Here is a 13359-nt window from a genome sequence, read left to right on the forward strand (position 1 = left end):
CCCCTCCAGTGGCACTGCTGTACATCCCAGCTATCCAGAGATCCCCTCCAGTGGCACTGCTGTACATCCCAGCTATCCAGAGATCCCCTCCAGTGGCACTGCTGTCCATCCCAGTTATCCAGAGATCCCCTCCAGTGGCACTGCTGTCCATCCCAGCTATCCAGAGATCCCCTCCAGTGGTACTGCTGTCCATCCCAGCTATCCAGAGATCCCCTCCAGTGGCACTGCTGTACATCCCAGTTATCCAGAGATCCCCTCCAGTGGCACTGCTGTCCATCCCAGCTATCCAGAGATCCCCTCCAGTGGCACTGCTGTCCATCCCAGTTATCCAGAGATCCCCTCCAGTGGCACTGCTGTCCATCCCAGTTATCCAGAGATCCCCTCCAGTGGCACTGCTGTCCATCCCAGCTATCCAGAGATCCCCTCCAATGGTACTGCTGTACATCCCAGTTATCCGGAGATCCCCTCCAGTGGCACTGCTGTACATCCCAGTTATCCAGAGATCCCCTCCAGTGGCACTGCTGTCCATCCCAGCTATCCAGAGATCCCCTCCAATGGTACTGCTGTACATCCCAGTTATCCGGAGATCCCCTCCAGTGGCACTGCTGTCCATCCCAGCTATCCAGAGATCCCCTCCAGTGGCACTGCTGTACATCCCAGTTATCCAGAGATCCCCTCCAGTGGCACTGCTGTACATCCCAGTTATCCAGAGATCCCCTCTAGTGGTACTGCTGTACATCCCAGCTATCCAGAGATCCCCTCCAGTGGCACTGCTGTCCATCCCAGCTATCCAGAGATCCCCTCCAGTGGTACTGCTGTACATCCCAGTTATCCGGAGATCCCCTCCAGTGGCACTGCTGTCCATCCCAGCTATCCAGAGATCCCCTCCAGTGGTACTGCTGTACATCCCAGCTATCCAGAGATCCCCTCCAGTGGTACTGCTGTCCATCCCAGCTATCCAGAGATCCCCTCCAGTGGTACTGCTGTACATCCCAGCTCTCTGGGCATCCCTTCTAGTGGCACGGCCTGTCCCAGCTCTCCAGGGATCCCCGTGGAATTCACACCCAGACCCCCCCCAGCATGGCCAACAAACTCAGCCGTGGCAAGGAAAAGGAATTTCACCCTCCTCAGCTTGGAGCTCATGGATCTGCATCCCCACATGTTCTCTTCACTCACTGCAGACAGCCCATGGCTGACCCCAAGGAGTCCCCGGGCCCGCTGGTTTTCTAAATGAGTTTTGCAATTAAAAGGGAGCACTTGGTTGGCTTGAAGTCTGGTTATTCGTTGCCCACTGTTATTTAACTGGGAAATGTGATGTGATGACCCTCACGAGGCAGCCGCAGCTCCCAGGCCCAGGTGCTGGCACGTTACAGGGCACATCCACCCCCTGGACCCCTTGGTGTCCCTGCCATACATGCACCAGAACAAGGGCAGCTGGCTTGGTCCAGCAGTGACCACAGCCTTTCCTGCCTGTCCAGCCCCTTGGGATATCTTCTAGTGTCTGTGCTTTTGCTCTTTGGTGGTTTGCACCTGGTTTTGAGAAAGATGTGAAACTGTTGTGTCACCAGTGCCACCAATCCCGTTTCCAAACTGCAATCAATTCAGATCAGAGGCTCTTTCTGCAACCACAGAATCAGAATACCCTGAGTTGAAAGGGACTCACAAAAACAATTGAATCCAACTCCTGATCCTGTACAAAACAACCCCAAAATTCACATTGTGTGTTTGAGAACATTGTCCAAAGTTTTGTGAACTGTGAGAGGCTTGGGGCCATGACCACTTGCCTGGGGAGCCTCCTCCTGTGTTCATCCACCCTCTGGGTAAAAAAAACTTTTCCTAACATCCAGCCTTAACCTTCCTGAGCTGGGTTTAGCCCATGTTCCTCTCCATCATCCTGAGGGTTCAGGGACACAACCTCTGCCCTCTCACCTGGTATAAAACCACAAGCGCCCTTTCTCTGAGGGCTGCTTTTCCAGCCAGTATGAAAAACAAGGTTAAATACTTTGTGTGTCATTTTAAATATAGAGTCTCTGCTGTCACTGTTGCAGGGGTAATTTTCTGGTAGAGAGAAGACAGATTTATAAGAATTAATTTCCATATTGGCAAAGTAACAAAAAACCTTCCCTGAAAAGCTCTGCAAATGCTGGCATTGAGATATGAAGGCTTTCTGTGCCTCTCTGCTGGGAGGACAGCCTGACCCCAGCCACTTCTGGGGAAGCCAGATGCAAAATCACACACCCCCCAAACAAAACACCCAAGTTGGACATTACTGTCAGAAGGAAATATCCACCCTAGCAAGGCCAGCTCCTCCATGGGGCCCAAAGGACCCAGGCTTCCAGCTCAGCAGGGATGTAAATATTTGCAGTACCAAGGTCCTGCAGAAAGGCAGCTCAGCACAGGAAAGAGCTGTCAAACATACCTCTGGGTCCTGCTAGATCATATTTTCCTATTATTTTTTTTTTAAATCATATATACTAGCCTTTCATTCATGTCATTTAAAGAATGTGCTTTAAATTTCAGTCAAATTAACAGCGACAGGAGCTATAAATTCAACCTGATTTAGTGACAATATTTCTTCTAAACATGCAATATAAATTCACAACTATGCAAATTAACTCTGAAAGTCTGAGAAATTCTGAAAAGCCATTTAAAAGCGTCTTTTCAGGAGGCCCTGGGGAAACAGCCCCACACAAGAGGGGGGACTGGCAGCAGGGCTGTTTTGATAACCTTCAGTGAAAGGGACCTGAGAATATTAACCATTACTGAAGGCTGTGGAGGAAAAAAATGCTGTAGCCCTCCCTGCTGCTTTTCCAGCTCAGATGGTGCTGTGAAGATATAGGACCTGGGATGCCATGTCTTCATAACCTGAGATATCATAGGAATATCTCTAAGTTACTGCAACACAAGGAAAAATTACTTTTAAACCCAAACATTTTGTTTAGAGGAGTTTGATGCTGAAATGTTCAGTGGGTTTAGTCACAGCAAGGCTGTGCATGTTCTGCACTGCTGCTGTCAGCAGCAAAATTCCAAACACTCCTTTCTGCTGCTCTGGATGCAGACAGGAGATGTAATAAATAAGGAAAAAAACCCCCAAGAAATAGAAGATCCTCCAAGCCAGCTGGCACAAAGAACAGATAAACACCTGGGGATACTTCCAGCAGCTTTGCAAGGCCCCATTCCTTGGGTGCCAGAGCTGTCCCTGACCTGGCAGAGGACAAACTGGGCAACCAATTTAATTTGGCTCATGGGAGAGTATGGCACAGCCAGCTGTCTTAATAACAAATGGTTTGGAAAGTCTTTTCTCAAAGAAATAAAAAACACTGTGTAAAAAAGCATTGTGCCATCCCCTGAATTAAATTTCATGCAACTCCATCCCAGTTTCTGTCAAGTGATGTCTGTAACCATTTTGGATAGGCCTTTCCATGTTATTTATACATAGTTTCTTCCCTTTTTTATTCAGGTGAAAAAAGTGCATCGTCTATACTGCAAGTACATCTCAGCGTGGAGTAAAAAAAATTAATTAGAAAAAAAAATCAAGTAAGTTTAAAACAAACAAATGCAGAAGCTAAAAGTGAGTAGAGAAAAAAAGCAGTTTCTGGATTACAAATTTCATAACGTCACTTTCAACAGACAATTAGAGGGAAGAGTAATTACAGGGTTTGCACAATCTGACCAAACCCAGAGCCCTGCTAAGCAGCAGCCCCAGCACCCACATTGTCAATGTGCCTGGCTGATGTCAGAGCAGGTCAGGGCTTTTTGGGGGTGAAGGGAGATCCAGCTTGAACACACAAAAATGCTCTGTACAGGCCCAGGCCTGGAGACTGCAGTCACATGGACAAAAAAAGTTAAGTATACTGGAACATCTTTACATATTTTTTATATATATATATATATATATATATATGTACACACACACACACAGGTATATATATAATGATTCAAGGATTAATTATATAAAGATTTAAAGTATATATTAATTGTGTAAAGATAAAAGAATTTTAATTATTAAAATAAATAGTATATTTTAATAATTTAAATACTATTAAATATTTAAAACAATTAAAGTTACTAAAATAATTTAAATGCATACATTTAATTTATTAGAGATACAACTGCACAAGGCAAAATGCAATTCTCAGTTTTGCATGCAACACCCCAGTATCTGAGGTATTTGCCATGCTGGCTGCAGAGATGGCTGTCAGAAACACAGAGCCAAGGCCCTGGACAGCCAGAGGGGCCTGAAGAGGGAACTCCAACAGCTCCCCAAACCAAAGGAGAAGGCCAGTGGGCACCCAGTAAGATCCCACAGTATGGCAGGAACAAGCACAGCCCAGGGCCAGGGATGGCTGCAGGGCAGACTTGAGCTGTAGGATGAGAAGAACAGGCCTGAGCGTACGGCTTGTGAGGAGCTCCAGGACATCATCACCAAACACCCCTTCTCTTTGCCATTGAGATGTGCATGCATCCCACCAATACCAGGCACGGGGCAGGAAAGCTCTGGGGTTCCCATCCCGTGGTAACTGCTGCGCTGCAGGGACTTACCCTCCACCACCCACCACAACACCCAGTGAACCTCCCAGATGTGCCATGGGTCCCAGCATGTGCTCCCATGGGGCAGTGCCCTGCTCTGGGTCACTGCTCAGCAGCAGGCAGGGCTCCAGCTGGCTGCCAGGGCACTGCCAGATCTAGTGCAGGGCTCGCAGGACAGCTTGGGCCAGCTAAGGAAAGATGAAGGTCCCAGTGGGACTCACAGGTACTAAGTGGCTAAATCCTACTGCAAACCACCACCAAGGAGAGAGACTATAAACAAAGAAAAAGAACTTAAGTTCAACCAAACTGGTAGAAAACCACTTCTATACCTAAAAGCAAAAAGCTGATGCCAGTTCTCTTTCTGCACTGAAGAAAGTGCATCTTGCACCACTGCAATACAGTCTGCCCAGCAGGAGGCACTGGGACACCAGTAACCCGTACACCACACCGCAGCCCCACACGGCCTGCTGAAGCAGCCATGGCACTTAGAAACTTTTGTCGAGGTGCCAAAAGCAGAGAGGAATGTCCACAAAAGCACTGATCTGTGCCCAGCACAGTCAGTCAGTCCTCAGCTGGCAGAGCTGCTGGAGGTAGCTGAATGTTGTTGCCCAAAATCAATCCTGCCAAGAAGCTCTTCTTGTCACCACCACTGGGTGCTTGCTGTCCTTAGGTAATTTTTGTGGCCACTCCTCAGCTGTCAGTGCTCAGGCCAGGGAGAATTGGTCACTTGAAGCAGAGCTCAGTTTTCACTGGAAGTAACCCCAGCCACAGTAGCAACCGGGGCCCATCAACTTCACAGACAGCTCCTGCTAATTTCAGGCAGTGTCATTAAATCAAGACAAGGGGCAACAGGCAGGAGAAAGCCAGACAAGCACAGGGTGGACTGGGACATAGGAGTTACACAGGTGAGATGCTCAAGGTTTACTCACACCAACAGCCATATCCAGGTTTGTTTTTAAAAACATTGAATAGGAGGCTCATGCTGATATACCTACCACAAGGCTAATGAAACACAGTAAACTATAAAAAGGAAATAATCTGATAAGCCTAGGGCAGGAAAGTCCTTGGCAGCCACTGCATCTCAGGTTTCGGCGGAGCTTTCAGCAGGAGAGTGTTTGGGAAAACATCTGCTGGTTTCTATGGCTGTGAGCCTGGAGGGGCTGGCCCCAGGTGTAGGGAGACACCTTCTGCAAACAACCCCAGGGATGCCAGGGGGAGCAGCGGGGGCCAGGAGTGCTCTGGGATCACAGCCCAGATGGCAGCTCCAGGGACACAGCACTGCCCCGGTGCCTGGGCTCTGCACAGGGGCAAACCTGCACAGCTGTGTAATGCTCCATCCACACCGTGCCCACTGCACCCTGAACATTTACACCATACAGCTTAAACTTCTGCCGTTTTTTTTTTTTTTTAAGGGGAAAACCAAAAAAGTTTCAGGGGAAAAAATTAATTGTGTTGAGGTTCTGCCCAAATTTTCAGGGCTACCTGCACAGCCCACAGGCTATTTGGTCTGCCTGAAACTGCTGTGTGAAGCTCCAGTCTGAACTTTACTGACTACATATGAAAAGAATCCGATGTTGTTTTTAACATGCACATTTTAATGAAGCAAACATTTCTATTTAATAAGTTATAAGATACAATTTTACAAACCTGCATTTTAATCCAGTTTATTTTGTTTTTACTTTCTAGTTTACAATGTAGTGAGCATTTCACATTAAGGCACAAAAAAAGCACAGTAAAAAAACCCCAACCTTCTTTTTTTCCCAGTAACTGTGCTGGAGAGTAGTACATCCACACATGATTACAGAAACGTAAGCATGGACTTCTCCCAAGGGACAATGACATGTCAACAGGTTTTCAACAAATCCTACCTTCTCTAAACTGCAGAGTTTGAGCTCATCAGGAGAGTTTACTAAAGCTCCAGCAGCTGACAGCAATTCAGATATGCACCTGGGAAGTAGTACAGAGTAATCTGGGACAAACAGACAAATCACAAGGAAGTTTCCACTCCCTAACCCTCAGCAGCAACGCCTGTTGCAGCACGAAGGGAATTTCAGGAGAGATGAGTTTGCTTCAGGCATGTCCTTGGACTCAGACACAAGAGAACACCTTGCACCAAAGAGGGGTTTGTTCATTGGTATTGCTATTATTGGTATTGCTATTACTGGTAACTTCACAGACCCACCACCCTGTGTCCCACTGCAGATGTGGGTATCAGGATGGCTTCTTTGCCCTGTCTCAGACACTGGCCTGGCCTGCAGCCTCCAGGCAAACCAGTAGTCATCTTCTCAACACACTGTGGTGCTCTGGACTGCAGCGACTCTGGGTCACACAGGTGACAGCCATGCCTGGCTTGGCAAGTTCAGGGGCTTTACTTAACCCACCCAACCCAGGGCTTGTTCCTAAATCAAAAAGGGTGTGGGGGGTGTTACCTGTAAAGTTACAGAAACATCACCAGCATCCCAAGCTCGTTAAAAACCGCATTACTAGCATCATGGCCAAAACGCTACCTGTCTCTAGAGTTACAAAGCATTAACATAGAGAGGCTGAAAGCTTACAGGAAGTAATTTTCAGTCTGCTTTTGGTTTGCTATAAAAGATAAACTTTTTCTAAATGTAAACCATTAGCAAAGCATTTTCAGAAACATTTTAAATTTGAGTGGTAAAGCTACTTATAATAGCTTTTTATAATGTTGAGTATTAAAACTGATCAAGTATACAAAGGCACCTATTATAGTACCAGTTTTACCTCATTTCTTTACAGAAAAGAATTTGAACTGGGGACAGCCCAAGTCATATTCCATAACTAAAATGTAAAGTCTCCAGTCAAATAAAATCAGTAGTTAAGATACCCAATTACAAAGACAAATTCCAGTTTTCAATTAACACCTTAAGTCTTCAACATCCGCAAGGGAAATTAGTGTCTAGTCATCCACATGATTCTCCAAACATTAACAGTGACCCAGACAGTACTACAAAGGTACAATTTGAGGAGATATTAAATAAATTGACATTAGGTTGGTAAGTAGGATAAAAGTGAAATGCTTGTAAAAACAGTTAGAGTTTATGTCTGACTATTGAAGTGTGAGACGTGCATATCTAGAAACTGCATTTTGCAACATGACTGCACTCAGTACAACTCTACATCTGAACTGCACACGCAGAGACCACCTGAGAGCGCATTTAGGGAACGGTGACATGGAAGGGACTCCCAGGAATGTGCTCATCACCCCACTTCACTGCCAGGACATAGTCCCCCCTTTCCTTGACAACATAAGTGACATTGTACTGATGGCTGCCCAAATGCTTGATGGACACCTCTTCACATGGTATTGTAGGTCCGTGGACGCCAACTAACAGCATGTTGGAACCTATGGCAAAACACACAACTGTTAATACCCCTGAGCTTAAACAAGGCAGCATGGTTGCACCATAATATATTGGCTCTTTAACAAATGGATTCTGTTATTTTAATTGACAGAGTGGTATCTGAGCCACACCTCAGATTAATTTGGTACAAGAAGGAATTTTATATTAAAAGCTTTCAACCTCTTAGAGGTGACAGTTTATCTGTGCAATTTGCCAGACCTGACAGGTTACCACTATCTAACTACAGGCTACCACTAAGTAGAGCACAGGAGCCATCAATGCTGCTTGTGAAAACAAGCTGATACTGCTTTACAAGTACTTCATCAGAAGTTAATAGCAGGGGCCAGTGGACACAGCTGGCCTCTAATCCACCCACGAGAGTTCCCAGATGATGATGATGAGCATGAAAGGTTACAGGAACACTGTGCATTGCATGCTACAATGCACCACAAGGGTTGCTTAAGTTCAGCAACCTGTTTGTTCTCATGCCATAACCCTGTGGTTCTTTCAGGTGCACCTGGCTCAGACGAAGCCAGGAGAGGAATTAGCATCTTTACAGCCTCTGTATTAGGACTGACTTGGTGAGCACTGTATAGTATTTAGCATTTTTCTTTAGTACCAAATCATTACCTTAAGCTCTGAATTTTAACTCTCCAAGTTGGTTTGGGGAAAAAATTGCCCGGCTAAACCACCGACCCTGAACATCCATCTGGTTCCTGTATCCATACCTGCTTTGCTGCAGTCCACAGAGAAGGAGCTTTTCTGACCCACAAAAGCCTTTGAGAGTCCTGCTCCCCGGGAAACCACTTTGCTGGCATCCGAGGTGGATTTGGGAATGGCGCTATAGCAAGTTTCAGTTGATGACCTTGTCACTGACTCTACCAGGATGGAAGAGGTTTCATTGGCACTGCCTGGACTAACCAGTCGCTGCCCTGGAAACAGAAAAGGTTTCTGACATTCAGATTCACCCCATCTGAAAAGCATTCACAAGGTTTTGAAACCCTCCTAATGACTAGCATGCATTCTGCATCCAAAAGGCATTTTTGGAGAGGAGCAATTTCCTACTTGGGTATTTAAGCTGACATCTTCCAGCACAGCTGGCAACAATCCCATCCCAGAGCCCTCAAGTGGCTAAAGGACCACAGGAACTTCAGGATTCATTAAGCAAAGCGGGTTGCTTAAGAAGAGTTAATTGTGCTCCAATCACCAAATGCCAAAAATGAGTTGGCAGAAAAGCAGGTGCAATTTTGCAATAACCCATTTTGAAAGCAGAGCATGTCCCAGCCTGGGGGAGCGCAGTCCCTGCCACCCTCTCCCAAGAACATCACCACGCTATGGGCACCACAAGAGGGTTCACAAACTCAGGGGGAGGAGTAGAGATGGGCTTCAGCCTGTGCTTAAACACAGTGCTGGAAAGAGAACAAGCTTCCTTAAACCAGCCTTCCTCACTTCACCTAGGAGCCTCCCAGACATTACTGACCTTTGGCTAGGTGATACCTTCACCAAAATGAGACCAAGAGAGGCAACAAATACTACAGGTGAGCAGGTTTCAGGCTTTGAGGGTGGAGGGGAAATGGGAAAGTAAGTCATATTTCCCTGTGACCCATGCAAGACCCTAGCACTAGATCAGCAGTTAATATTACCCCTTAAAAGCTCTTTTATGGCCCATCACTGAGTCAAGCTGCCAAGCTCCCTGACTACTGCTTTTGTAGCTGCTCCCGAGACCCCTCACACAGGCTTTGGAGGTGATGGGGAGAAATGTTTTGCTTCTCATGGTTTTGGGCATCTAGACCAGAACACCACATTGTCTTGGGAGGAGGTCTTGCTGAATGACATGACCTGCTTCAGGCACGGAGTAAATACTAGTTAGCTTTTTACCTGTAACCTTTGCCTTGAAAGGGCTGCCCACTATGTGGTTAGGTCCACCATATTTAACTCCAATTAAATAGTTTCCTGGAGCCATGGGTGTGTACATGACTTTGTAACCTTCTGGAGTTTCCTGGCAGTCCATTTTCACCTTTGATGGCCCTTCAATTGTAACAGAGAGGGTACCTGGACCAGCCTTGGTCGTGTTAATGAAAAACTCCGACTGCAGTCCTAGAAAGACGTAGCACAGTGAGACACACTCTTCCTCACACCCGATGTTACGCACGCAGCCTCAGGCATTAAATAAGGGGTCATTCGGCACAAGATCAGTCTGCCCAGGGCTGCAGGCAGGGAGGGACACCACATCCACCCCTTGCACAGGCCAGCCCCAAATGGAGCTCTGCACTCCTGGCAGCCTCCCCAGCTTCATCCTGCTCCCGCCTCCAGGTAGGCTATGTGACTGTGTGGGAGAAGGGGTCATGAGAGCCCTTCAGGACTCAAATGGAAGTAATTTGGTATCAAGAAAACTGGCTTAAGAGAGAAAACAAGAGCTTTTCTGCTGGGCATTAGAGTGCACACTCACACAGCTCCAGCATGGCTAGTTTTGGGGGAGCTCAGAACTGCCTCAGTGCCTGGACTGCAAATCAGCAGCAAAGAGCCCACAATAAAGCAAGAGAGACAAGGGGCAGGAGATGGCCTGGAGGAGATTGTGTTTGAACTGCTGGGCAACAGCACTCCAAGCAGTTTGTGGAAACAAAAGCTTGTTTAATTACAGCATCTGGTTAACACAGCTGAATTATTGTTGCTAATACTAAGCCAATGACACAATGCCAGCAACACAAGAAAAAAATTAAGTAAGGCTTTCAGCCCCCGAATAATTTACTGTCAGACTCTGGCCTCAAATATTTATGATCTTCAGGCTGTTACATGAGACACTGTTGAGGAGGAATAAAGTGCTCAGGCACACTCAAAACCAAGATGGCCATGGGAAAGTTTACTGCTGCTGCGATGGAAGCATGAAGATGTGGGAATAAACTCGGAGAAGTTTCTAGCCTCCCCACAAAAGAGGCTGCTGTGTCGCAATGCTGGAAGAGCCCAGCTCCCACAGAGGATTGTCCTTCCAGTGCTCCCATCCCCCTGGCACCACTGGCCCAGGAGGTCAGGCATCAGCCCACAGTACCCTGCTCAACTGGAGAGAAGTTAATTCTCAAAGCCAGAAAGCTTCACAGCAACTCTTCTGGCTAAGAGTTCTTGCTCCAGAGGCACTGCTTTTTCCTGTGCCCCAGATGAAGGCTCTCATTGTTGGAGGCTGCAGACGCTCAGCCCTCCCAGGGGGATGGTTCAGGTGCTCAGCCACTGAAACCCCTACACTGGGTCATTGTTCTGAAATGCTGCTCAGCAGCTCCCAGGGCATGGCACTTTTGGCAGTGGCCAGGATTCAACAACGGGGCACAGAGCAGCTTTGCTGAAATTGAACAGTCTATTTAGATTAAAAACAACCCCAAGCACCTTTATAGATGAAGAAATATTCCCCTGTCCCTGATGCATCACTGGCTGGTATTAATGACTGCTTTTGTTTCCACCTATTAAAGGAGCTCAAGCTACATCTTTATTTTATAGAATATCTGCATGTTTCCAAAACCAACTGCTTGGTTCCTCCAGAACAGCAGAAGCTTTGTCTGGATAACTGCAGTATTTTTTTTTTTTTTTCCACAGGGAGAAAAAAAGTATGAAATGGAGTCCACAGGAGACTGCAGTGGATAGGACAAAATGAACTAGCTACTCCCTTACACAACAAAAGGAGAGAAAAATAATAATTTTACTCTGTTATTTACCTATGTGTGTGGCCTTAGCAAGAACACTAAAAAAAAAAAATCAAAGTGCATATCCTGGAATGTTTTCGTACTTACTAAGGCCACAAATCGTAGAAATGAAACCCTAAACCCTATATTCTCCAGTTGAGAACTATCAGATGAGGCAGCCACAGCAGACAACAAGGTGCCAGATTTCCCAGAAGAGATTGTTCACACTGCATCTAGAGCATGCCTAGCACACTACCAACAGAACAACCCACCTTCTCCCTAGGGTTTACATATCCTACTGCATTTCACTTGACATTCTTGGAGGTGCAAGCACCAAAGGGAATATAACAGGGTACACCCTCATACCCATTTAATTAACACAAGATTCCTTGATCTCTAGACAGCCAACTGGGACGTGGTGTTCATGTGTGGAAGGGAACCAGAGCATCTCTGGAGCTCAAGAGACCACCGACGTGGAGTTAAGCTAACCAGCAGAGCTGTAGCCCAGCTGCTAACCAGCAGTTCAGTGAATGCGTGTTGCAGTTGCTGATTTTTAAGTTTGTTAAGGCTCAGTATAGGCTGCAGACTTGTGAGTGATGGTTATAAGCATGCTAGAAAGCAAAATTAGCCTGCACTCAGGTCTGCAGAGAATGTGGGTTAGTTCAGCTGCCTCGGCAGGTGAAGTAATGTAAAAGTATGCCTAGAAATAGGTTCTGTATGTCTCCAAGCCCAAGCACAAGCAGGTGTGTAGGAGAAGGGTTACCCGTGGTGCCGCTCTCCAGGCCGGATCCGTAGGCTGTGACAAGGGCAGGGTTGCCCGCCTGGCCAGGCTCGCCCACGCGCACTTTGAAAGGGCTGCCCACCACATGGCTCCCGTTGAACTTCACATCGATGGAGTGGATGCCGTTCTCGTGGGGGATGAAGCGAACGGCATATTTATCTGCAACAGAAAAGGGGCTCTTCTGACACAGCAGAGACAACAATCCAACCATAAACCAGCAATGAAACCCAAGGCAGGGCTCATTAGCAATCCATCCGAGCTTCTGAAAGCCTTTGACATATTTGGGTCCCAGTTTAAGTGAGCTCAGCTACACGAGCTGCTCAACTTGTACTTAATCAGGAAAATGCTGTATTCATCACACAAGGTTTTACAGCTTGTGTTTTCACCTTGTTCACTAGGACTTGATCAACTGTCATCTAGTCTGAGAGTTATTTGCCTCACTCATGCACTAAACATGAAAACTGAATCACAGCCCAATCTGTTGGCAGCTGAGGGAGCCGTGTGTAGAAGAAAAGCAGCTGGTCAGAGCAAGCCAAATCTTAGCAGCAAGCTGAGTGTGCTGCTCTGACACCACACCTTTATCTAATGAAGTCATTTAGTAATTTGCTGATATTTCACTTTTTTGATTGCGTGTTAACTCTGAGGCGGGACTGATCTCCCCCAGCTGGACAGCTGCTGTTTGTTCGTAGTACAGACCATAACTCATACAGACTTCAAGTGAAAAAGAAAAGCTCATTGCTGAAACAGGTGTTGAGCTTTCTGTAGTGTTTGCTTATAGACAGCTTCCTTGACATTTCATGTGAAGGAGTGAGTGCGAGTTAAAAATAAACAATTAGTCAAAGATTGAAGCATAGCTTTGACAAATAAACTTCCCTGGTTAAATTCAACAACCATATCATATTTAATTTATTACTAATGTCACTGTACCTTCACTGCTAAGCCAAGACTTGAATACCTCTAACACAAGTTGAGGCTCACAGAAAAACATGCACATAACCCTGACTGAACAGCTCTT

General features: G+C 46.5%; 1 protein-coding gene across 4 annotated transcripts in view; it reads right to left on the minus strand.

Annotated features, from left to right (window-relative positions):
• Positions 1–7484: 7484 nt before the first annotated feature.
• Positions 7485–13359, minus strand: part of FLNB (filamin B) — a 69784-nt gene continuing 63909 nt past the window's right edge. For all 4 annotated transcript variants that reach the window (XM_062501005.1, XM_062501004.1, XM_062501007.1 and 1 more), the window contains 4 exons: positions 12327–12503; positions 9774–9992; positions 8624–8827; positions 7485–7897 (listed from right to left, as the gene is read on the minus strand). In XM_062501005.1, coding sequence (XP_062356989.1) covers positions 7710–7897; positions 8624–8827; positions 9774–9992; positions 12327–12503 — 788 coding nt within the window. In that variant the 3' untranslated portion in view covers positions 7485–7709. The remainder of the gene's footprint in view (positions 7898–8623; positions 8828–9773; positions 9993–12326; positions 12504–13359) is intronic.

Source organism: Cinclus cinclus, chromosome 12 (assembly GCF_963662255.1).
Source record: "Cinclus cinclus chromosome 12, bCinCin1.1, whole genome shotgun sequence".
In the NCBI taxonomy this organism is placed as follows: domain Eukaryota; kingdom Metazoa; phylum Chordata; class Aves; order Passeriformes; family Cinclidae; genus Cinclus; species Cinclus cinclus.